At 41.1% G+C, this 26,317-nt stretch overlaps 2 protein-coding genes across 2 annotated transcripts; both read left to right on the forward strand.

The window, feature by feature from the left end:
* Positions 1-100: 100 nt before the first annotated feature.
* On the forward strand, positions 101-6,269 carry fkbp4 (FKBP prolyl isomerase 4). The gene is made up of 11 exons (XM_035641712.2): positions 101-510; positions 1,324-1,468; positions 1,557-1,699; positions 1,821-1,941; positions 2,971-3,127; positions 3,468-3,558; positions 3,679-3,762; positions 3,872-4,057; positions 4,264-4,407; positions 4,820-4,915; positions 5,027-6,269. Exons 1-11 carry the CDS (start codon positions 418-420, stop codon positions 5,126-5,128), a joined length of 1,362 nt encoding a protein of 453 aa, XP_035497605.1. The 5' UTR covers positions 101-417; the 3' UTR covers positions 5,129-6,269.
* A 3,189-nt stretch (positions 6,270-9,458) lies between these two features.
* b4galnt3b (beta-1,4-N-acetyl-galactosaminyl transferase 3b) lies at positions 9,459-26,242 on the forward strand. Its single transcript, XM_035641483.2, has 20 exons — positions 9,459-10,345; positions 14,515-14,570; positions 14,678-14,764; positions 15,419-15,514; positions 16,770-16,860; positions 16,995-17,095; positions 17,195-17,262; positions 18,631-18,709; positions 18,862-18,928; positions 19,140-19,268; positions 19,410-19,519; positions 20,055-20,146; positions 20,448-20,500; positions 20,599-21,049; positions 21,449-21,666; positions 22,462-22,615; positions 22,709-22,781; positions 22,891-23,044; positions 23,481-23,607; positions 24,638-26,242. Exons 1-20 carry the CDS (start codon positions 10,213-10,215, stop codon positions 24,726-24,728), a joined length of 2,430 nt encoding a protein of 809 aa, XP_035497376.1. The 5' UTR covers positions 9,459-10,212; the 3' UTR covers positions 24,729-26,242.
* The last annotated feature ends 75 nt before the right edge of the window (positions 26,243-26,317 follow it).

Consider the following 26,317-nt stretch of genomic DNA (forward strand, 5'->3'; position numbering starts at 1 on the left):
ACACGCACCGCCTTTACGGAAGAGGCATGTGTGAATAAGTAAGGACACCGACCCGGATTCGTCACCCCCTGGTCGCAGCTAGACTGTCTGGAAAGTTCTCTGTCCTTCTTCGAGCGTTTGTCAAATCCCAGACTGCCGAGACAACGTGGACTCGAAGCAGCCTCGCTGAAAGCTCCTCTCCCGGTCGGACAAGTGCGACTGGTGCACAACGAGGGCAGAGTTTCCGTCCGGCTAATCAGGAGTCTTCGTGTTTTATTTATAAACTGCGCCGAGAAAGTAGCTTAGCGGAGCTAGCTGGGAGCTTCTGCGGGGTTGTTGCATGTTGCAGGGGGTTGAGGAGCAGTAGTTAGCTTTAGCCGCCACCGCTCTGAATTGTGCCGCAGGTCAGACTCAGAGGAGGAGACCTGCTCGTTGACGATGACTGCAGAGGAGCAGACGGGTGAAGGACAACACGCCATCCCGATGGAGGGAGAGGACATCACACCAAAGAGAGACGGGGGCGTTTTAAAGGTGAATGACACTGTTCCGCTGGTGTCTGCTTGCGTGCGCGTGTGTGTGTGTGTGTGTGTGTGTTGACCCAGCTGGCGGAGTGGTTAGCTGGTTTGCTCGTCTTTTACTCATTCGACTACTAGGCTAACGTTAGCTGTTGCTAGCTTGGCTATCGTGTTCACTGTCAGTAAATACAAGCCAACTTCAGTGTTGGCAACACCCAGGCGCCTTCTGTCGTGTCTCCTCTCACTGGTCTCGCAGCTAACTTAACCACTGTGGTATGAACGACACGGATAATGAGCCACTCAAACCGGTTACACTTCCAGACCAATTGCTAAAAGCTGTCAACGCTAATGGTGGCATTTAATACACAAACTCAAATTTATTTACACGCATACACACACACACACACACTCACACGTGCACACACACTCACACATGCACACACGTGTGTTGGTCTCTTTATAAATGTGAATAGTCATTGATATTATGCATTTCCCACCTTAACCTCAACCACCAAAAATCACATCCCTAATAACAAGAACATGTTTAACCACCTCAGTCCCATTAACGACACCAGCATTTATTATCACCACCACCACCACAGAAAGACGTTTGCACACACACACACACACACACACACACACACACACACACACACACACACACTCACACACACACTCACACACTGATCATTCACCTCTTATGATGCAAAGTACCTGACGGCAGAATACAGATGTGTAACGCTGCCTGGAGCAGAGGTGACATTTGAATACATTTCCTGTCGTTCTGATGAAATTCTCTTCCTGTCTTTCCATATTTTTCTCTCTCCAGCTAGTGAAAAGGGAAGGTACAGGCACAGAGTTGCCCATGACTGGTGACAAGGTGTTTGTACATTATGTCGGCACCCTCACGGACGGTACTCATTTTGACTCGAGCAGAGACAGAGGAGAGAAGTTTTCCTTCGAGTTAGGCAAAGGTTGGTTTTTATATGAAGCTGAAACATGAATATTGACCCGCCATCGTTGCACAGCCAATGTTCGTTATTGTTTTTTCTCTGTGTTTAGGTCAGGTAATAAAGGCGTGGGACATCGGTGTAGCCACAATGAAAGTGGGGGAGTTGAGTCAGCTCGTCTGTAAGCCAGAGTATGCTTACGGATCTGCAGGCAGCCCACCCAAGATACCCCCCAATGCCACTCTTGTTTTTGAGGTAAGTCTCAGTCATGCCAGGTTGTTATGAGTATCCATTACCTACTTTAAAATCATATATCTTGGTTAAATTCGCCATGCTGTCCCTTGCTACATTAATTTACATGACTGAACACTTGCAGGTGGAACTGTTTGAATTCCGAGGCGAGGACATAACTGAGGATGAGGATGGAGGAATCATCCGTCGCATCATCACTAAAGGCCAGGGCTATTCCAAGCCTAACGAAGGAGCTGCTGTTGAAGGTAACACATCAAGACTCAGCTATTGCTTGGCCTATAACAATAACTACTTTTTGTTGCACGATATATTGTCCCAGAAATTATTGCGATTAACAATATTATCATAATTTTAAGACCAATTTTTGAAATTGAATCGTGAGCTCGCAGTGTAGGCCTATTGGTCGTAGCGCGTGCGAGTCCTTAGCTGCTGAGAAAAATGTTATCCAAAGTTTAGACTTGCGTTTAGGCCTCAGACAAAACAAGCAATTTGAAGACATGGTGCCTTTTAGAAAAATACTAAGAAATCTATATTTTCTTACATTTTATAGACCAAACCAGTAATTGATTAATTGGACAGATGAGAGATAGAAGCAGCTTGTCTGTTGTTGACATTCATTCTTATGTCAACAAACAAGCATGTAGACACAATGGCTATTATTGAGGTCAATACAAAGTTTTGAGTTCATATTCATGTATCGTTCGATAAGTCAATAACATAATTATCGTGACAGGCCTAGCTCTTGCAATGCCAAAGTGACCCACTTGTAAGGGGATGCAATTTTTGATCTAAAGTCCCTTGAAGTTTAAGAATATAGTAGGACAGAAATCATTTGGTCTTACTAAATATAATGAGCATATTTGATTTAACGCTTGATTTATATGGGTTAGTGTTTTATTCATAGTTCGAACAGTTTTAGGCTTTGTTGCTTTTCATGCAAACATACTTTATTGATTCCCTGTGTAATAATGTATCAATTGTGGTAATCAGTTTGAGTGGAGATACACCACCTATGTCAGATGGTAGGATTACTGCTCTACTGTAATTTATTTTTATTACATACACATTTGTGATTTCACTTTTCTGCAATTAATCTACAGGCATTTTTAAAACAAAGCAAAACATGTTGTCTTAGAGTTTGAAAACTGCATCACTTGTCATCAGTTGCTACTCCCCCACAGTTGACAATCAACTGCATGTTAACAAGTTTGTGGCGAAGTCAAGAGTGGGATTTGTAGCTAAAGCTAACCCCAGTGTTTTTCACCCCCTTTCAGTTACCGTGGAGGGCATCTGTGATGGAACTGTGTTTGACGAGAGAGAATTGAAATTTGAAATCGGTGAAGGAGAGGGTCTTGGCTTGCCAGCTGGAGTGGAGAAAGCTATCATGGCTATGGAGGAGGGAGAGGAGGCTCTCTTCAATATCAAGCCCAAGTATGATCATGTGCACCAAGGCTAAAACGTTCTGATTTATTGTAATGATGTCCTCAAAAGTTAGGATTTCTTTCTTTTTTTTGTTAGACTGCCCAATCGGTTGTTCACTAATTTAATGTATCAGTGCTGGTTAACATAAATATACACTGATACCCCCCAGCCCCAAACCCATTGGAAGTAAAATGTGTTTAATTCCACACAAATTTACCACACGTTACATGACAAAAAATAAAAGACCTGCTTTTCAAGAATTGATTTCAACTGCAACAGATAATGTGACCTATATATACCTAATTTAAAATATTTAATGATAAGTGTCTTTGATTGTTTGTGTTTTTAGGTACGGCTTTGGGAATGCAGGAAATGCAAAGTATAACATTCCTGGTGGCGCAATGCTGCAATACAAGATTAAGCTGACTGCTTTCGAGAAGGTAAACACATCTTGGCACTGTGTTGCAAACACACATTTGACTTTACTTGGCCAGTTACATATCAGTTGTGTGCAGCAACGTTTTGCCCTCTGAGAAGTGATGAATGTCTGTCGTCTTTAGGCCAAAGAATCATGGGAGATGAACACGGTTGAGAAGCTGGAACAAAGCAGCATTGTTAAAGAGAAGGGAACACAGTATTTCAAGGTACAGCACACATAGGGATTTGTATTTACAAATCATGTAGCATTAAAAAAAATTATACAGATTAAAACCTTTTCATGTTTTGTAATGCTGTGATTTGTTTTCCCCCCAGGAGGGAAAATACAAGCAGGCATCGGTTCAGTATAAAAGGATTGTGTCATGGCTGGAACATGAATCTGGTTTGTCGGAGGAGGACGAGAAGAAAGCAAAAGCTTTGCGGCTGGCTGCACATTTGAATTTGGCCATGTGCTTCCTTAAACTACAGGAGCCAAACCAAGCCCTAGAAAGTTGTGACAAGGTACCAAAGATATGGTTTATTTGTTTACCATCAGTTGAGTAACTAGAAACTTTTAGTGTTGGTGTGGAAAGTGCTTCTATTTGGGTTTTTTTCCTTACACTGAAGATTTTTACAAATGTCTGATATGGGTAGACTGTTTCACCTTAAGTGCCGATCATTTATCTGGCTTCATACTGAAAACATTTTAATTATACTAATGATTTTAGGCTCTGGAATTAGATGCATCCAATGAGAAGGCTTTGTTCCGAAGGGGAGAGGCGCTGTTTGCAATGAAGGAGTTTGACATGGCAAGAGATGACTTTCAACGAGTTGTTCAACTGTATCCTGCCAACAAGGCTGCCAAGAGCCAGGTAAACACAGCCATGTGTCCTGAAGGAGAATTTTAACAACTCTCCACCCGGGCCTTATTTAATTAGTTTTTGCCATCATGAGGGCTGAGTTCATAAGAAACCAGCGTTCAAAGAGTTTCACACTTTCTAAGAAAGTTTGTATAGAGCGAACAATTAATCATCATTTACCAAGAGGAAGTAAACAATAGATATTGTTGGGAAAAAAAACATCCAAAAAAACATTAAAAACGTCAGTCTTAAGAAGAAAAAAAGCGATTAATCGCAATTTAGGATTGTCAGCACTACTAATTATCTTTAAACTTCCATCAAACTGGTCATTGAATAAAGGTATATCTGGTAAAATTTCAGTGAAAATAAAAAAAGTTGTGTTTTTTGACAATTGTCTAACCTCCTCTTCATTATATCCTGCCAGTTGGCTCTTTGTCAGAAACGTATCAAGGAGCAGCACCAGAAGGACAAACTCATCTATGCCAACATGTTCCAGAAATTTGCAGACAGGGATTCAAAGGTGATGGGTTATCGTTCCCACAGCAGCCACAAGAGGGCAGGATAGGTATGTTTATAGATTGTCAAAAGAGACTTACTGGTTTTGTTTTTCCTCTCCTCTCCTCCTGAACAGAAAGAAGCAGTGAAGCCGAAGAGTGAGAGCAAGGAGAATGGCAATGATGAGATGGAGGTCGAGAACGGGGAGAAGGAAGTTGCGAGTGAAGAGAAAGCATAGATGAGGGTGTGGCTGCATTACGGTTCATCTTCAGTACTTCAGACTTTTGTAACTTCAGCTGTTTGTGTGTGTGTGTGTGTGTGTGTGTGTGTGTGTGTGTGTGTGTGTGTGTGTGTGTGTGTGTGTGTGTGTGTGTGTGTGTGTGTGTGTGTGTGTGTGTGTGTGTGTGTGTGTGTGTGTGTGTGTGTGTGTGTGTGTGTGTGTGTGTGTGTGTTTGAAATGTCTGTATGAGAACGACTGTCACACAAGAGCACTGACTTGGGGCGTGTCTTCGCTGGCTTTCTTTGTGTCCGGGCTTCTTGCTACGGCAGCTAGCTGAGTGGGTGGGAGACTCGCCTGCCGACGTCATGGGGACATGGATTTAATGAATTAATCGATTGCCACCACCTCACCCCTGAACCCCCTCGATCCACAGCGTTGAACTGTGCACGTGTTTTCACACCGCTTTGGGAAAGAAAAAAAGGTGCATCCTAACTGCTATGTGCAGAAATTCAAACTCACCCGTCAAGGGCTAGAACATTCACCTTGCACCACCTTTCATCGTTTACCGTTCTCACCTTTTTTTTGCCATCCATCCAATCCATCTCCTCATGGGCCTTCTGATCAAATCCCGGAGTTGTGATGGCTGTGTTCATAGATGTGACGTGTCTGAATGTTAGTGTCGTGTCCCATTGTAGAAATGTAGCAGCACTGTGGATAGGAGGAATAACTAGACCTTTTCCTGGAATAGCTGTCGGAGTTAGTCTAAAGACGGCGCTCCCCGTGGCCCAGAGGGTACAGGACTGTTCACATTTGCTTTGATTTTGTACTTTTTACCCCCGCCCCCCCAAGTATTGTGCTCGTTATTTCTGTATTGTTCTCAAAATGATGAATACAACCAATTACTTAACTGGAATATGTGCATTTTAAAGCAGCTACAGTAGAAAGGACCTTAAATTAGCTTCTCCTGGACAAGCTCGAGTAATAAACAGTTTAGTCTTAATTTACTATAAAAAGTACATATATGATCATGTGCATATACGGCTCATCAGAATCAGTTTTAATGCAGGGCTGTGGGTCGTGTGTTGAGTTTATCTGTATTTGTTGGAAACGTCACTGTCCTGCCCTGACAGAAGGATATAATAAACGACTTACAAGTTGAGCGTCTGACATTCTTGACTTGCTCGCTTTTTGTTTCCCATCACAACACAGTACCTGTTTGTTATCTTTTTCCAGTGTCCTCTCTTCTACTTGTAAACCAAATGTCATTTGAGTCAGGGAGACAGTGAATGACTTCTGCATCTATAACTGGGAGAACCAGTGTGTCTGGGTTAACACAAAGGACTAGATAGTGATCTGCACATAGGTCACGAGTCAATGATTCAACCTGCCATTTTACTTTATGATGTGAAATGGCTTCATACACTTTGGTTAAAAAAAAGTCTAGAGATTAGGTTACCTCTTTCACATCAGTTTATCTTTGAATTTACATTTGAAAACCATATTTCCTAAGATATTGATTTGTAGCTCCTCAACCTACAATTGGAATTTATAAACTTTGGAGAAAAAAAAAGTTTGGCTCAAATTTTAGTTTGGTAAATTAACAAATAAATCAAGCTTGAAACACAATTTCACTGTCGGTGCAATATTTCTTAATTAATTGACAACATGATTAAGCAGTTCATGAGTGTTTTTTTAATATATTTTTCTTAACCCCAATCTGAAATGTGATCTTGCAGACTAACAAGTGCTGCATTTAGAAAGGCCACATTATTTGACCCAGTGTGCACCTGCAGTTGTAAGGAGGTCAGATTCTCCTTTTCCTGAGGACGGACGGATCTGATCTGATCCTCTAGCTCCGTCTCTGAGGAATCAGTTTACCTACTGTGGCCGAGTGGAACTGATGTCGTTGGGGAGTTTGTCTGGCGGGACCTGTGGATATTGATTAGGCAATAAGTGACAGGGTGCACCCGGGGGAGCCTTCATTGGCTTTTTGTAAACCCCGCCCAATATCAGACATTTGGTTGTGATTGGACCGGCAAGTCAAGAAATCACTTGTGGAAGAAATCACTTGTGGACAAGCTCCCAGAATTTGTCTGGGTCCCAGGCTGACCAACTGCCCAACACCATCACTTCCAGGCTACATCACAGATGTGTCCTCTCTCTCCCTCTCTGGTGTGATTATGAACCGGCACCGATTATCCTCCACAGGTGCATGATAAAACAAAGTGAATGGGGATGGGGCCCTGTTCACACATGTAATTAACATCTGTTCTTGGGTGATCTGTTCGCAGGTACAATTGTGAACTAAGAGGCCAGGCCGCATTTGAGAACCGATTACTCAGGGTGAGGTCGAATTATCAAATTTGCTTAGGAGGTTTCCTAAATGTTGAAGTGACCCGGATGTATTTGATAGGCAGCCATGATAAGAGCTGTTCAGATTCTCTAAATGCATAGGAAAGGAGCTTTGATTTTTCCTTTCCTATCTCCTTTAGCATAGACCTTGGACCTTCCTATGCAAAGAGGAAGGAGATATAGACTCCCCACAATTCATTGCGGCAGCGATATTTAATGTGACGCGCCATGCACGAACGAAGTAGAAGTAGAAAAAGGAGATGAAGTAGAAGAGAATGAGTATGACCCAGAAGAGACGCACGTCATCATGTCAGTTACTGTTACATATGAATCATCTACATCTGATGTCACACAGTGTTAAAACACACTGAAACATGCTGGATGGAGCCGCTGCGTTTTTTCTAGTTCATCTTCGGAAATTAACAGTTTCACCACGGCAGACGCACGTCAATAACATCCCCCATCGCATGATGACGTAGTATAGTGAAAGTCAAGTCAGATTCTCTGAGCAGCGCTGTTGGCTTTTCCTAAGTCCTGTGAATCCTCCTCTACACCTTTTCTTGACCTTGTGACATTTTCCACTGAGGTCAAGGAATAGAATACGAAGGACATTTTGACCGCACCCCATGTCATTTGAGAGAATAGAGGTTTTAGGCCCTTCCACATTGGCTTCACTCTCTGGACTCAGTGACTACGTCCATTTTTATACACATTCCATGGTTTAAGCATAACATCAACCACCTGGAGAAAAGAATGAGTTTTATGTCAATGATCTGAAAATAGATTACATGGCATCAATTAACAATTGTTAAGTCGAGCCAGGCCTCTCCAAGACGCAGCCAACTGCACCATTTTGCGGCAAAGAGGAGATGTGCGCTCCTCTGGCCATTGGGCAATGACGTTTAGCAGGCACATAAATAAATTTCAGATTATGTTATGATTCGATTTATGATGCAGCGTTAAACAGAAAAAAAGTCAACATAATTATGAGGTGTAATCTACAGATAATTAACTATAATCGCTTAAAAGTAATGAAATATGCAGCCCATTACTGATTGATACAGACTAGTCTGTACGTGAAAGAAAATTGAAACTGCGAGAAAATTTGGTGAATGTGGCAAGTTCACAAGTGTTTCTCATACATTAACTTATTTGTCAGGCAGCCACTGTATCTGTATCAACCGCCATATATTCTTGCTCTTCCACATTGGTAAAATCACACACACACACACACACACACACACACACACACACACACTATGTCTTGTGACACAGAGGTAAATCAGGTTTAGCCCATATTAGCAGCACTCACCTGAGAGGTGTTTCTCACCAAGAGCAGCTGCAGTTCTTTGCTTATTTGATACTAGACAAATAACCCATACCAGAGTAAAATAACCAAATGCATACAAGACATAAACCTACTGTAATTAGCTAACCCTAACCGTTACCCAGTTTACAAATAACATAAGGGAAAATTAATAAATGTAAGGTTGCATACATGACACTTCAAACTGACTCAAATAAGTATTTGTAAATGTTGCGACAACCTGTTAACAATTAAATCTCAAAGTAAGGTCACAAAGACATTGGAGCTGCATGTTATGACTGATGGACCTGGGGCCTGTACTACAAAGCAGGATTTGCTGTTATCGAGGTAACTTAAGCTTTTATTCTGTGTTTTCCGTCCTACGAAGCCGGTTCTCTTCTTATCGGTGTAAATCACCATGGTTACTTATGCTGAATGGCTAACCTGCTCTGGAGCGGGTTATGTTCCAGATAAGAGATCAAAAACCTGTCAACAGCCCCACTACTGACCAATCAGATCACTGGAAACCAGAGTCACATTCAACAGGATCCTGTCAGGTACAAAGGAGTCTAAAGTAACGTGACAAATAATAAAGCTTCAATTAGGTTTCAATTCAACGGGCACAAAAATAACGTCGCTGCAGCTGAAAATGAATTATAAGATTGTAACGTGAGGGTTCGATGTGTGGTAGTTGGATCACTCAGGATCAGTACGAATAAACAGGTGTTTAACCCCGTGTGTTGCAGGGCACCAAAATGGCTAGAACCGGCCCTGTGTCCTGTCGCAGTTGGTTAGGACCCAGAAGCAGAACTCAGACAGGGTTAGGCTTTCAACAGTATATGGAATTTATTTGAGAGAGATTCAGGAAGGACCGGTGCAGGATTCAAGCATACAGGTATATCAAGCTTGCCTGTTCAGGGCTGCAGGAGCTTGATGAGTGGATGAGTCACAGGTGTGCAATTGGACTGGCAGCAGGAGCGTGATTAGTGGACGAGTTGCAGGTGATCAACGACAGCAGTGCCCTGCCCTGCGCCACCATCACACCCTGGGTATATGCGCGTTTTTCCGGCAGGTGTGTTAATTTATTCGCACATTAATGATGTTTCGCCCCCAGTCGCATTACCATGGCAAGGCAGCGTTCCTCTCCGTCGGTGGCAGCTCGTCTCTGTCTTCATGAAATTGTGTGAGGGGGCGTGAGGAGACGGTTGGAGGTTGGAACGGCAACTCGAAAGTTTTCGGTCGTGCGCCGGGCAGGTCGCCGTCTGTCCCCGTCGTGGTTGGATTTGTCGCGGGATGAGAGGAGCCCCCAGGGGCCACACGCACTGGGGACACCTGGGACGCAGGAGGTGCGGAGCGGCGGGTGGGCTCCCCTCCCGAGGACACAGCGGCTGACCCCACCGATTGACACAATAGGGACGAGGTGTTTCGCCTGGGAGCCGAGGAGATGTCTGTCGTGTTCTCCCCGAAGAAACTGCGGCGCAACGGCGTCATCGTTATGTGCGGCTCCATCCTGATGGTCGTGGCTGTGACCGTCTACTACGAGATGAATTCTGCGACTCCGTGGACGAGTTATGCGGGTGAGTCAGTGGACACGGCAACAACGGGTTTAACTCAAGTATCTAATATGTACGTTTTGTTTTAATATAATCAAAGCGTCATTCAGCCTGCGGTTTGATCAAAACATGTAACTGTTTGCTATGGGGGGGAGACAAGAAATAAACTTTCAGAAGTTATCATAAAAGTTTAGGCGACAAGCCTCAAAAAACAACCCAAGAAACCACGCATTTAATAATAAGAAAAGAAAAGTGTTATTTCCAAAGCTGTTTTTAAATCACTATCCACCTTATGTACAAACCTGGAGCAGCACTTACACCTTGCACAACATTCCATTGCCACACCACACAGTATCAGCAACAGTGTTGTTTATACACGACGATATAGCACGACTATTAAATTGGTCTTGATCAAAATGTATACATCCATTTCAATAGAAGGTGCCGTGTCTTTGATAGATAGATTTCTTTATTTTCTTTGCAGAGTACAGCGAAATAAGTAGCTGTCCACAGGTGCCTTCACACAGAACAGACATTACAAGAGCATAAAATGTAAAAACCAGTGTCAAGCGCGCCCAGGTGTATGTGCAGGTCAGGGTGTGTCGGAAGTTGGTATGTGTTGTGGTTTTCACTACAACATAATGCTTTGAGTGCACCATGTAAATGTTGTGTTACGTTATGGCCATGGCTCAATTTTGACATGCAGATGTATTGATGGCGGGGCAACTTCCTTTTTCATGGCTAAGGATCGAAATTTCACGGCAACCTCTTACAAAACTTTTCATCCCATAGGTGTTTAGATGACATGGGTGTTCATTAAAATATAACGCATGAAAATGGCAAAAGCAGTGCCAAAATGTCACTTTCAAATCAAAATAACAGACTTCCTGTTAAGATTAGCATATGCCTCCAACAGACTTTTAGGTGTGTTTAGACATGATCAATGTGCCAGCCAACTTTCATCCATGTAGGTGAAACCTGAACGAGGGGCTCAATTTTAGCAAATTTGTAGGTGGCGCTGTCGAGGCATTTTGCCACACCTATGCACAAGATTCATTTCCCAACGTATCACATGCCTTTCCAGCAAGTCTGCAAATTGTGGGGACTTTTTTTAATGCATGCAAAGTCAGTGAAAAGCAGAGAATAGGCGCGACAGAGAATAATAATAATAAACGGAGCAAAAACAAGAGGCCCTTTGCCAGCCTCCTGCTGGTCGGCGCTCGGGCCTAATTATTGCACTTGGGTTAATGCACCTGTGGTAGTTAAGCTAGAGAGAGGTTGAGGTCGAATTTTCAAATTTACTTAGGAAGTTTCCTAAATCTTGACGTGACCCGGAAGTATTTGATCAGCAGCCATGATAAGAGCTGTTCAGATTCTCTAAATGCATAGGAAAGGAGCTTCAATGCTTCCTTTCCTATCTCCTTAAGCATAGGGTACACTGGAGCTTCCTTTGTGAGAGTAAGGAGATATAGACACCCCACAAATCATTGCGGCAGCGATATTTAACGTGACGCGCCATGCACGGATGTAGCCAATCCAATCCGAAGTAAAAGTAGAATAAGTAGAAGAGAATGAATATCACCAAGAAGAGACGCATGTCATCATGTTAGTAACTGTTCCACCTGCTGTCACACGGTGGTAAAACACACTGAAACATGCCGAAGGAGCCGCTGTGTTTTTGGAGTTCATCTTCGAAGATTTGTAGTTTCCGATTAAACGCCATCACGTGATGACGTAGTATAGTGAAAGTGGAGTCGGATTCTCTGAGCAACAGTTTTCTAAGTCCTATCAGTTCTCTTTTACACGTTTCCTTGTCCTCATGGCGTTTTCCACTGAGGTCGAGGAATATTAGATAGGAAGGAAAATTCGACCTCACCCAGAGACAGAGGGGAGGTCAGTTAACATTTAGAAGGAAGTCTTGTCACACTAAGGAGACCCAAATTTCCTGTCCTTCACTTTATTTGCTAGTTTTCCATCCATTGCAATGCACTCACACCCAAGTACAACCTCAAAATTTCACAAGATTGGCATGGATGGAGACGAAAACAGAAAGTAGTAGTCATGCCGGTCTCACAGTAGAGAAATAATACATGCACACTTTGAAACAAGCCAGACGTGTAAGCACAAGCCTTGTGACCGGTTACAAGATACGTTAGAGGACCTATGAACACATTCCTCGGCAGGCACTCAAGTGAGGTGACACAAGGTATCATAAAATAGCTTATGATAAGTCACTAAGCTTTTAAAAGCTTTCATTCAGTTGAACTGTAGAATGTGCTCAAATGGCTTACAACGCAACAAGAGGATGTCCTGCTCTTGTGCTCATGCTTTACCCCTGCAAGATTCTGATTCATGTGATATGACATTAGGGTTAGGTTTATATAGTGCAAAGTATATTTGCATAGACAAGAGTAGAGTCAAATACTATGTAACTTTATATCCACCAGTTTTGTAAACCACCTCGGCACACCAGTGAACAAGAAACAGCATGGCATCATAAAATACGAGCAGCAATGAAAGACGGGGCTCTTAAAAACATGTGACAACGTAACAGCAAAAAACTTAACATAGCAACATAAAAACAACATTCAAAACCGTGAAAACAATGAACAGTTAATGAAACAGGCACGTCCACCTAGGTTCTTTTCATTGCTGTGGATTGGGTTTCACTCTGTGGAGTTAAGAATACTTATTTCATGTGGAAAAGGACTTTTAGTGGACAGTGGGACTCTATAGTGCCTCCTGAAGCTCGAAAGCCTTAAACTGGCTGAAGAAAGGATGGTTAGCTATCAGCCAGGATACCCCTTGCTTTCTTCCTTGTCCTTTCAGTGTAGAGTTTGGTCAGGGTCAAGTACCACATGAGATGAGTCGAGGCTGGGTGAGGTGAGATAACCCTGCATTAGTCCCTCTATGGGGGGGAATTGGCTTGTTACAGCGAGTTGGGTAGAAAAAAGAGACATTAGTAAAAGTAATACATAGTTAAATATATAATATAAACATGACCATTTAAAAAAAATAATAAAGAAATGTGTGAGCAGGGTTGCACATGAAAAAGATATTGAAAAGTCACAGATAGAAAATGAGTATTGCACAATTATGTGAAACTGTATGTTGGTTCTTGTTGTCTGTTGGGAGTGGTGCTGGTGGAACAGCTGCAGGAAGGAAGCTTTGCTGGCCTCTCTGATGTTAGCCTTGCTATCTGATGGATAGCGTTCTTAGCTACCATTCTCAACTGTCCCACCACCTCCACTGGGTGAAGGGGGTAACCACGGAGCGAGCTGGCCCTTCTGATCGGTCGTTCCTGTCAGCAGTTTAGATGATGCTGCCCCAGCAGACCACTCCAGAGAAAATGGCGGACGCCATCACGGAGTCATAACAGGTCCCTGAAAAAGACAGTGCAGTTGCATGATCAGTCCAGTTTATTGTTCAGGTGAACACCCAGGCCAGGCACACTACTGCTTTAAAAAGAGAGCTGTCTGCAAAGTTAAAAAAAAGAGACATAAAGAAAAGACATATCCTTACCTAACCACTGTTCCTTGACCCCGATGGAAAAAAACGTCATGAGGTCAAGGAAAGATGAGGAGAATCTGTAAGGAGGATTTCAATACGTTTTGGATTATTTCACCATAATAAAACAGCTGCTCTCTTTTTGCGTTTCTGCCAAGGTGCAACTATGATGGTGCGTTGAGCTCTTATAATCAGAGTTTGCGGTCTTTCCTGTGGGTAACCTCGTGGTGATTACCGATCGCTTTGTTGTTGTCATTTTGAATTTGATGAAATTAAATGACTGAAGGGAACATAATCAAATGAGTTTTCAATGATGTGGTAAATGTTGTGAAGGGGAATTGTAGGGAGGAAGGCTAGATTGGTGTGGACGAGTGTAAAAATACTCTGCTCTTGCTTTTCTTAAGCTGCACTCTAGAATTACTCGTGTGGCCAAAATTGTTCACAATAGGTGTTAAGGGTGTGTCTGTTTTAAAGATCTCCACCCTGGTGATGACAGACTTTGCATCCACAAGCAATGCACAGTAACTACAGTTCATTCATTGACACTGCATACTCATTAAAATTAAATAAAGAGATAAAAAGCTTTGAGATCCTCTTTCAGAGTCCAGGAGATTTTTGTTTACACAGGAGTCCGTATTTGCCTGTCACCCCTGTGCTGTTCTGATTGTTTTCACCCTCTTTCTCAGATAGCAAAATTGACCCAGAGGCCAGCAACTGGTGGAGAGCCATGTCTGACAAATGGGTAAGGGTTTTACATGGAAAAATAAGTGGTGATAGGAAATAAGGCAATGTAAGTGGGGGTTGAGAAAAACTAGTAAGCCCCTTCATGTGTGTTTGTGTGTTTTCCAGGTCAGAAGTGACCAACCAGCCTCTAAGTATGAGAAGGATTCACCTGCTTGGAGCTCCAACTATATGGCACAAACCTGGAAGCCAGAGGTGTGTGTGTGTGTGTGTGTGTGTGTGTGTGTGTGTGTGTGTGTGTGTGTGTGTGTGTGTGTGTGTGTGTGTGTGTGTGTGTGTGTGTGTGTGTGTGTGTGTGTGTGTGTGTGTGTGTGTGTGTGTGTGTGTGTGTGTGTGTGTGTGTGTGTGTGTGTGTGTGTGTGTGTGTGTGTGTTTTAATTTTATTACGCTTGAGATCTGGTTAAATATAACCCAACCCGGCCTCTCAGGTACAGACAAAGGAATAATCTATTGACTCAAAGCGCTACACAGGCTTTTTGTCGCTAATAATCATTTGTCAGTTATCAACGTGCCAATTTGCCTCCTCCCTCCATATCCACAAAGGTCACTTACTGTAAGTCTGAGTAGCTCATTTACTGTAAAGCTTAATCTTATCAGAAACCTTTTTTTCCCAATTTTTCTTTCCTTCCAGTCAGTACACACACACACACACACACACACACACACACACACACACACACACACACACACACACACACACACACACACACACACACACACACACACACACACACACACACACTAAGAACATCTAAGAAAGTGTGTGTGTGTGTGGTCGTTTTTGTTCTAAATCCCCCCCCCCATACAAAAGTGTGCTCCAAGCACAATCTCTCTCCCCTCTCTCTGCAGTATAAGGGACGGGTCAATGTGCACGCGTTTGACGACTGGTGTGGCGGTTCCACAGCTGAGCTTCGCAGGAACCTGCACTACCCGCTATATCCTCATGTGAGTCACACCTTAACCTTCGTCTGTTGACTTTGATTTAATTGTGTTTAGTAGATCAACTGTCAGTTAGATTGCCATATTTTTTTTTTACAGACATCAACATTCCCAGGGGTTATTGCCTACTGACTTTAGCGATCCCCTGACTTTTCTTCCAGTGTCACCGTGAGGTTTTCCTTTGTGGTTTTGAGTAAAACATCCCAACTGTGATTGGAAGGATTTCCATGATTGGAAGGATTTCCATGAATTCTAACTCAGGATGAATAAAACTTTGAAAAAAAAAAAACAGACTTTACTGACTGGTTTGCTTCTGCTGCATTTTTAAAACCCTTCCTATCATTGTAGTATGCTTTTGCGACACTGCGATTATCTGCATTATTATAGTGAAATGACAATAGCATTTACATGTAGCTTGAGAAAGCACCAGCGTGTCGTTATACCGCCTCACAGGGCTGCTAGCATGGCTGTAGACTTTTTTTTTTTAGTCTTCACTGTATGTCTTTGTGTCATAGCTTTTTTGAAACATTCTTAACTTGTAGTTCATGAATGAATATTGAGGGAAAGGCCTCAAAACTTGTGCAGTTGCCTTTTACACTAACTACCAACAAAGTAAGATGAAGATATTTTCATTTTGATCGCTGATGTTGGGCAGAAATGTCTTTTTATGTTTTACACCAGAAGACAACATTATCAAGATTATGCTTATCACATACATACAGTATATCAAATCATATATCATTACCTCACTACCATGCATGGTCTTTAAAGGACATGGAATTGTTCAGCTGACTGAAATGCAGCTGGCTGTTTTATGTGGCCATAATACAGTAAATCCTTATGCAAACACACGCACACAGATGCATTCTACATCCGTATGCTAGATACTCATGACGCTGGCCTGTGGATGTAGTTCCTCTTTGAACAAATATCGGGGCTGATTGTGTTTTTAGATAGATAGATAGTTACTTTATTCATCCCAAGCTGGGAAATTCTGGTGTAACAGCAGCACATTTCACACAGCACACTTTAAAAATATATACAATATCTACACAAATAGATGTTAAATATACGAATTGCAAAAAATGTAGAGAATAAGAATACATTTAGAGAATTTACATGAAATATTAAAAACGGGAAATAGTGCAGTAGTAAAATCAGTTATCAGTAGTGTGCAGAAGGACATGGTAACTTGAAGGTGCAAATGTAACGGGTTTTATGTTTACCTTTTTTTTTTTTTTTTTGTCTCCTCGCTCTTCAGGTGAGAACAACAGTGCAGAAGTTGGCCCTCTCTCTTCAGAGGACCAACTATGGGCTCAGGATATTTGGTTATCTGCATCCATTTGCTGACGGTACAACACATACTTTTACATTTTATTATTATTATTACTTTAACCTATTTATCACACTTGCATGTCATACATACCTCTGTCTCTCTCAGTATGTCTCCTTATTTCTTTGTCTAATTCTCTCCCCTGTCTCTCAGGAGAGTTTGTTTTTGCTATAAGCTCTGGTGACAACTCTGAATTGTGGCTCAGCACAGATGACTCGCCCCTCAATTTGAATTTGGTGGCATATGTCGGAAAGGTAATCATGTCAGTCATCTTCTTAAGCAGGAGAGAATAATGCCTTAATCTGTGCCATTTTCTGCCATTGACTCAATAATTGGTCGCTTTCTTTTACTAGTCTGGCACAGAGTGGACTGCCCCAGGCGAGTTCGATAAGTATGCTAGTCAGACATCCAGACCAGTAAGGTGAGTTTTTTTTCAGATCAACAGCCATCGTTAACATGTACCTCATACACAGCCCTAACATTCTATGTTGGTACAAACAGTGAACTGGTCACATTTTTGTTCTGCTTTTATGCTGTCAGCGAAGGTAGTCACAGAGCCCGTTTGATAACTTCATTATGTAAGTTGTTGACCCCCTTTCATTTCAACCACCAGTGAGACGAGCATGTGTAAAACAATAGAAATGTCTCAATAGAAGTAGTTATAACCTTGCAAGGCAGCTGGATTTCTCGTAAGAAATCCATCTAGCACATTTGGACAAAAGGAGCCAAATCTGTCCCAAATTTTGCTAAAAAGTTATTATGATTTCATTGCTAATAGTTAGACCGTGTGATGAAAAATAGATCAAAACCTTCATGGATTCTCCACTGATTTTACAAACAAGGTTCAGTTTACTCATCATGGGGAGAACAACTCAGCCTGTGAAAAGTTGCTCAGGGGGAATTGTTGGATGCAGCTTGATCTATACATGGGACCCAAAGTAAAGCTATTGCAGCTTCTGCTTCAGCAATATAAACTTAATTTAATTTGTCTCTTACATGTCCCCTGTATCTCTGGAGTTGCAAGACTCCATTTCAGCAGTGTCCCTTTAACCGCACCAAAACGGATGCCTCAACATAAGAACGTCTTATCTCAAATAGATGTAAAAATCTTCTGACAATCCAACCAGAAATGTTGACATGGTAAAAACTGAGGTAAAGCTTGAAAAAAAAAATTAAGATGACTGCTTCTAATAATTACCTAGCCTTTTTGGTATCACGATGGAAAGATTTGTCATACAGTGTGGGTGAGGATTACAGGCAGTTTTAAAGGCTTTCTAATCAGTCTAATAGACCGGTTTGAGTTGACACCAATAACAGAAGATGTGTATCAGCATTTAATATCAACACTGACTTGGTATATGGTTGATCACTACCATCTCCTAGAAAAACTTCTTTGTTTCAAAAGACTCTTTACTCTTAAACTCATATCATCACCACAGATGTCAGTGTCTCTTATCAGGGCAGTCAATTACATTTTACAATCATTGAAAAGGGTGTTCCTCAAGGTTCCTCCCTTGGACCATTGTTATTTTCTATTTGTATCAATGATCTACCACAAATCAGCTCAGATTGTCACATCTAACCAAAAATTGGCTGATAAATTTCCTTGATGGGATACCACTCGAAACAGTGGAGGAAATCAAATACCTGGGTCTCTGGCGTGACAACTGTGCAGCCAAGTCGGCCAACTATACTTACACAGATCCTGTACTTGAAGCTATGTGTCTTTGTTGCTTTTGAGAAACTGTTGGGGTTGTGTCTGATATGTCTGTATTTCACTGTCTGACAGGCTTTCTGCTCAGATTAGGTATTTTTTTGAAGTTATCCACAAGCAGAACTACAACGGGATAGACCATGTGGAGGTGGCAGTAAGTATCCCAATATAGCACAGACTTCTCATCCCGTTTAATTGATTCCAGCATCCACATCATGTCTGTGATGATTTTATGTGCAATGTGCAGATTAAAGAAGAAAAAAGGTCAGAAGAGAGATGCAGTTCTTTGTTTGTTTTTCCACACAGTGGCAGCTCCGGGACAAAGATGTCAAGTTCATGGTTATTCAGTCCGAGCACATCTCCCTCTATTTTGGCAAGTACACATAAGCCTACTCATCATTCCTGCTGCCTGAAAAGATATAACAGTGAATCTTCACTAGTCTAGACCTCAGAGTACATCTCCACCACAGTGTCGCACAATTAAAAAATTGTTGCCTTTAGTATTCTGCAAGGACCCTCAAACTTTGTCATCTCAAATGGAGAGGACTTCTCTCATTCTGTTGACTTGTGGCTTCACCCCACAGATGAGTTCCCCTTGTTAATAGGTGATGTTGACCACGTGCCACAGACGGCTGCTAGCCACCAGAATACAAAACAAAGCATTGCTGCGGTAGACATGCTGAGGGAGAGTACACGAGACACTCTCTACAATGGTGAGACATGTCCCTCTGTCTTGCTCCGTTTTCACTGTTGCCTGGCAAATATATCACATCTACAATTCCTACTGTCCCGGCTGCAAGATATTTCCTCATATTCAAGCTTAAAGTAATCTCTGTGTTGTGTTTTGTTTGCAGTGTCTTTGATTAACAGCAACTTACTAGAAGGTGTTTTGCCTGACTGCACCTACAAACCCAGCTACACAATAAAAGGGTATCCTCTGGCCCGCTACCAAGGACTGCAATTTGTATGTATTCATATGTAACTTAAGTTAAATTACTGTTGGTTGAGGTCCAGGTCATTGTTTGTTGAGAGGAATTTAAATTGTCACAGTTGTATTTTAAAAAATCTCTGGAGGACAAGATAAAAAGGGAATCAAGGCACGCTGCACCAATTAGAAAAATTCTACAACCTCCGTTATCAAAGTCTCATTATTTGTTGTTCTTGACTTCCTCTGGGTTTCTGCTGATTGCCTGGCAACCTCATGGCAACGACGGATTGAACAAACAAAAAAGTATTCATTAAACAAACACAAATGAGATCGTTATTGAGGTCACAGCAAGGGAGCTAATTAGTGTATTTGCCCAAAAGCTGAAATATGTCCTATAAATGAGTGCATATTTTATTTGGGAAGTATTTCAATATGAAAGCTCTGCACACACCTGTCCGGTTCTCCAGGAAATGACGGCATAAGCCTTACCAAAGAAAACCTCATGAATCATTACTGCAAACATTAAGCTCTCATAACTTTAACAGCATGTCATATCATTTCACCTCGCCAGGTTCACATGTCCTACGTCTACCCCAATGACTACACCCGACTGACACACATGGAGACAGAGAGCAGCTGCTTCTATCCCAAGAACATAAAGACGTGAGACTTCTGGGGATAAACATTTCCAATAAGTTATATAACCATGTGTAGTAAGACACATTGTGATATTCTTTATTAAATGGGATTCAGGAGGTGAATGATAAACTCATGGTCTGCTTACAGTACAGTAAAACAGAGTTAGTCTTACAGCATCATCAATAGAGGGTGCTTTTCTCTTTAATCTGCTGAGAATCTTTCTCCCAGCAGAAGACAAGTGTTTTTTCGTGTCATCTGAGAACACCACGCAAATTAACTGCATCATTTATTTTTGCCTTGTTATCTCTGGCTGCTGTTTCTCTAGTTACCTTCAAATAGAGACTCCTGAATCACTGGAAAGAAATAAAATTGGCAGAGGTATATTCTCACCTTTTCTAAAAAATAAATAAATAAGTTATTTGTATTATCAGCACAATTCACCCTAATTTTCTGTTTCTACTCTTGGTGAATGCTAGATGTTAAATCAACCAGCGGCGAGGAGGGCCCAGATCCAGACCAGATATACACCACACCCTTACAAGACTTTGGAGAGAAATTGGAGGATTATGCTCAGAAATACAGGCGCAAACTGTTGTCCGTACACATGCAAGAAGCTAGCAGAGAAGAGTTTAACGCTATCAAAAGAGACAACACCCGCCCTCTAACAAGGTTACATAAGAGGGACATGCATAACAGGAGACCCCTTGGGGAAACGGACAATGCGCCACTACAGCATAAAGACATCAACTTTGACACTGGGGCTACATGGAGACAGACCGTGCAGATCAGCCCCCTCGACATTCAGTCACAGCGTACAGATGCGATCGACCTGCGATGCAACTGCACTGGCAACCTGCTGCTCCCCTCCAGTGATGTTATGCCGGTGGTCATGGCCTTCATGGAGAAGCTCAACGAAAAGCACAACGGGTATTTGTCATCATATGGAATAATTCTGTTATTCTACCCTCTCTACGCGTTGTGGTCAGTTTCAACAAGTATAGTTATTTTACTTTCTCAGATTTTTTGATTTAAATATTTTCACAGACTTACGGTGATAAAACTATTCAATATTTCACAAGCAAAACATAAATACTGTATGTTCTCCCTTAATTCATCTCCATTGGTCCCCGACCCCTGGGATAGGAACCACTAACCTAACTGAAAAGTGAATGCTGGTGTACCATATCATTGCTATATTATTGTATCATTACCTATACCATATTAAGATTTTCTCTAACCCTAACCCCTAAGTACAATTATGTGCTTAGACTACATTATTGATTTGCAGATATGTCACTGTGTGTTTGGTACTCTCTGCCCCTGCAGGCAGTTCGCATTGCTGAAAGTGGTTAATGTGGTAAAGCGTGTGGACAAAGCCAATGGAAGCCGCTACCTCTTGGAGCTGGTGGTGACAAACGCAAATGGCGAGCAGCTTCGTCTGTCACACTACGTCTACGTTCCGCTGAAGAAACCCGAGGCGGTGCCGTGTAACCCGGTGGGTCTACGCTGGAATCCGGAAGCCACCGTCCACTTCATAGTGCCAGGTATTGAACATGCACCTTTAACCATGCTCACTTTTTAATGGTGGAGAGTAACTCAGCACATTAACTCAAGGGCTGTGCTCAAGTACAATTTTAAGGAACGTTTCAGAAGGAAATATTGTACTTTATAACTCATTACATTTATTTGACAGCTTTGGTTATGAGTTTCTTTTAAGATGATTTTTTTTTTTTGTCATTTTTAAACAGTATTTAGGAAAGTGTTCATGCACCGTTTTAATGCTCCTAGAGTGATTAATTGAGCAAAGCAATGTTATTCTACATTTTGCCCTCATTAGATGTGATTCTTAATATTTCTTGATTAAAATGTGTCAAAACATTATACTTGTACTCAACAAATCTCTTTATAGGGGCTTCACTGCAGTGTGATGGTCACGTTTTCTTGTTGTCTTTGCCTTTACTAGTGCAGTGTTTGGAACAGGCCAATTTTTTGGGCTTGTGGTATTTCTGCTTGCTGCTTTTTCACTTCCTGAGCCACATACAGAAAGGCACAGACTCCTCAGAAAGACAGAGATTCCTCACTTTATAGTTAGATGACAATGCACCTGATTAAACATTGGAATGTGCGTACACCTCTTTCAGGCTTTATTTCTTGAATTGCTATTTGTTGCTGTACTACGTTAGGATGACGTGTTAAGGTGTTGAGAAATTTGTAAAACTTCTGCATGCGATTATCAGTACTGACACACTTGTCTGCTCGCTAATAGACACTTTTAGTGAGCCGACTGCTGTGATTTTTAAGACATTTTTTGTCCATCTGCCTGTTTGCATCCGTATCAGTGAAAAACCAGGCTCGATGGGTGCATATGCTGATTGCTGACATGGAGAGACTGTACAAAGAAACTGGAGATACCAACTTCAACCTCATTATCACAGACTACAACAGCAGTGACATGGACGTGAAGAAGGCTCTAGAGAAATCCTCACTTCCCAGGTTTTGTATTTGTGTTATCCATGAAAATTTGTGGCTAACTTTGTTATACAATATGCATGTGCTATAACAGTGCCTGTTGTGTCAATGTATCAGGTACGATTATGTGAAACTGAGTGGAAACTTTGAGCGCTCTGCTGGTCTGCAAACAGGAATCGACCTCATAAAGGTAAGTTTGGCAACATTGCTCTACAATAAATAATTAAGATCAACTCACATGAATAGACAGTAAAAATAAATATTTGAAAAATTTCCTTCCTCTCTAATTCTCCCTTTAGGACGACCACAGTATAGTGTTTCTGTGTGACCTCCACATCTACTTCCCTACGTCCATGATCGATACCATCAGGAAACACTGTGTGGAGGGATACATGACCTTTGCTCCCATAGTAATGAGACTGAACTGCGGGGCGACACCCTGGGATGCCAACGGTAGACACAGACACATCCATGTTTAGTTATATTTTGATGATACCTTTTTGCTCTTTTGAGGGTTGTAAATAAATTTTTAATAAAAGAACTTCTTTTAAATAGACAATATAATACTAAAGGTTTGAGTCATCATCAGACGTCTATTAATTCAGTGTTCAAAGATCAGGAGAAGATGCTAATAGTCCTTGTTCAGACAGGAGAGTAGATTTATATCTTGGACAAAGGCAAAAAGAGGAATTTCATTCAGAAAAATACAAAAGTCTGGTTTGGATGAACAGTTTTTAACATCCATTTAAAGCCTTTTGGGGGGTTTTCATATGCACATTTGTACACAAGACGAAACAATGCAAAACAAAAGTTTTAAGTGAATGAAATAAGTGCGGTTGCAGGCAACATCAAATTTGAATGGAGATTTGTGATTATGTGCTGGTTGCAGGTTACTGGGAGGTGAATGGCTTTGGTCTACTTGGAATCTATAAGTCAGATCTGATTGCAGTGGGAGGAATGAACACTAGAGAATACAAAGACCGCTGGGGAGGAGAAGACTGGGAGCTACTCGACAGGTGTGTTCCTCACGAAAAGTCAATTCATTCATTGTATTTCCCCTATTGGCTATTTTTTTTCTTTCCTTTAACTTTTATTCGAAAAATCAACCTTAAGTCTAGTCCCCGCTGTGGCTTGTCGATATAGTTCTTATTCATACAACTGGCAAAATACAATCTCTCTCAATTGCCAATTAATTTGATAAACCTTGCTGAAAAGAGTGCAGTCTAATGCAACAGCTCTGCAATAAATCCTATAGGTGAGAAACCCATCTCTGTGAAATGTAATACATTTCAATACCACCACAGACTGGAGCCTCCAAAATGACCAATACATTTGACTCCACATTTCTCTAACAACAAAAAGTACACATTATAACCTCCTTATTTTTAAGGAAGGTCAATAGTCGCGTGTGGCGTTTGGTTGAGGTTTCTCCAGAAAGTCAGTTTTCAGAAGCATGGATCCTAAGAGACAAAAGGCAGGTTGAGTGTCAAGCAAAATCACAAAGACCAAAAAATATAAAGAGCAAAATCTCTATGCGACGGCAGATGTTTTTGACGTGCGTCTGCCGTGGTGAAACTACACATGGACTACAAAATGTGCATCTTATAGGCTACTTTGCCCTGTGTGTTCTTTGAGCGGGTTGATTCATTTAGGCTAAACATTGACAACACATAAAATATTTATTCATTACCAAGGTTGGAAATTGAAATAAAAACAATAAAATCCGAAAACAACTCTTATCATGGCTGCCGATGAAATTCGTCCGGGTCATTTCAGGTAATAGGCACACACGAACACACGAACACACGAACACACACACACACACACACGAAACAAGGTGATTAGAAGTAGAGTCACAGTGTTGCTCCTTATCTGCAGGGTGTATAAATAAGCAACTGTTAGCTCAAAAGTTTGTCATATTAACTTAGAGGGTGTTAGTCTGCATATTGTTTCACTAAATACTATGAGACCTTGTGGCTTGTTATGTTAGGTAGGACCAGCCCTGAAATTTAAGTAATTGGACAAACTCTCCTTTTTCTGCTCTAGGATCCTTAAGTCAGGACTGGAAGTGGACAGGATCTACCTAAGGAACTTCTATCACCACTTCCACTCCAAGCGTGGCATGTGGACCCAGTAAAACCGATAGATACATTCATTTATTACCATTGCAGAGTGCACTAATTGAAGTATAAAGTATGTTAATAAAAACTTTTAAGAGAGACATAAAACAATATAATATGAGCTGAAAAATATACCCTCGACAATTAGGAGCACTTAAGATGACACTACTGATACAACCCAGTTTATGTCACTGGAGGTACTTTTGATTACTGAGACAGTGCAGGCTGATGAGTGCCTCTGACTATATATGATATCATATATGAACTTACTGCTGTGCACCATGAAGCTCACTGAGGCCATGATTATCTGCACTACTCTCTGCCAAGAACTAGCCTGATCCCAAAGACAATGTGTGAATGAAATGGCAGTGCACATGTATAAACTATAAAGTGTCCTACAATCATTAAGATCACATGAGTCTTAACTGGATTTATTTGTGACAGAATGACATGTATTTGACTGGAAATTCTGCTTAGGGTACACAGAATTTTTTTATGGTTTAACTCTATTATATTGGGGTTTGGAGGATATCTTTTTTCCAATTGTGTTTAATGTTATTTCTAGAAACAGACTCTGACTTTAGAGAAAGGTGTGTGTTGCCTGTTGAGTGCCTTCCCCTATTTGTGCTCTAATATATTTATTGTGCCTTCTCTTGTTTGTTATTCGGGTACTCGGGGGCTGTTTTTTACAGAGAATTCAGGAAAGCTTTTAAGAGGTAAAATAATTAAATATTCAAGTGAGCGAAAGATATATATTTTTTAAATGACTAGGATTTAGATGAGTATATTTGTGCATCACGGAGTTATATATATATATATATATATATATATATTATTATTATTATTATTATTATTATTTCTTTCCAAAGATTAGTTAGTTAGTCAACTTTCAGCTAATAGTTGAAAGTTGAGTGGTGCAGAAAGGTCACAAATCAGGTGGGGTTTTTTATACATTCAACCCATTGAAAATGTCTGTGTAAATACAACATTAAATGACCATGTTAGTGCAGACTTAGTTTTACCATGATTTATGTCCATGCAACCATCTTATATTCTTTTTATTAATTTACTGGATGAATTGTGAGTTTGTTTTTCCAAAGAACAATTGCTCAGTCTATGAAGCTTCACAGGGAAATATAAAAATATATATACATCACATTCCGGTTTGACCGACTCGTGTGTATATGTATTTGAAGGGCATACTAGTTGAACCATCTCACTTCTCATTTAGGGCAATAAAAAATAAGTGTTCGGGACTGATGCCAGACTTTGATGGTTTTATGCCAAGAGATGTGTAAAGTTTTTTTTCTCTCTCTCTCACTTGTACCAAAGCAGTGAAGTTTTAATAATTTGGTTTCTGGTTTCATCTCTTATACCTTGGTGTTTTTATATATACAGCTCATCCCTCTCATTGCTTGGTGGTTAACCTCTACCTTATTGTACGGGTCAGTATGTTTTCTCAAGACAATTTTTTTTCTTTTAATGCTGCTTTGACAAATCTGAGGGTTAAAATAAAAAAAAGTTAATGTTGCCTTTTTTTGTTGCATTCTGTATACTATTTTGAATAGCTGCACAATGCTAAACAATTAGTGGTCTAACTGAAAAA

Source organism: Scophthalmus maximus, chromosome 7, assembly GCF_022379125.1.
Source record: "Scophthalmus maximus strain ysfricsl-2021 chromosome 7, ASM2237912v1, whole genome shotgun sequence".
NCBI classification, from domain to species: Eukaryota; Metazoa; Chordata; class Actinopteri; order Pleuronectiformes; family Scophthalmidae; genus Scophthalmus; species Scophthalmus maximus.

Bases quoted from the DNA above. Each gene is read 5' to 3' on its own strand.
- b4galnt3b (XM_035641483.2), top strand. From the start codon at position 10,213: ATGTCTGTCGTGTTCTCCCCGAAGAAACTGCGGCGCAACGGCGTCATC. The intron at 17,263-18,630 runs GTGAGTTTTTTT...ACTGTCTGACAG, and splicing joins CAGACATCCAGACCAGTAAG to GCTTTCTGCTCAGATTAGGT. The intron at 18,710-18,861 runs GTAAGTATCCCA...TTTTCCACACAG, and splicing joins TAGACCATGTGGAGGTGGCA to TGGCAGCTCCGGGACAAAGA.
- fkbp4 (XM_035641712.2), top strand. From the start codon at position 418: ATGACTGCAGAGGAGCAGACGGGTGAAGGACAACACGCCATCCCGATG. The intron at 511-1,323 runs GTGAATGACACT...TTCTCTCTCCAG, and splicing joins GAGACGGGGGCGTTTTAAAG to CTAGTGAAAAGGGAAGGTAC. The intron at 3,128-3,467 runs GTATGATCATGT...TTGTGTTTTTAG, and splicing joins CTCTTCAATATCAAGCCCAA to GTACGGCTTTGGGAATGCAG.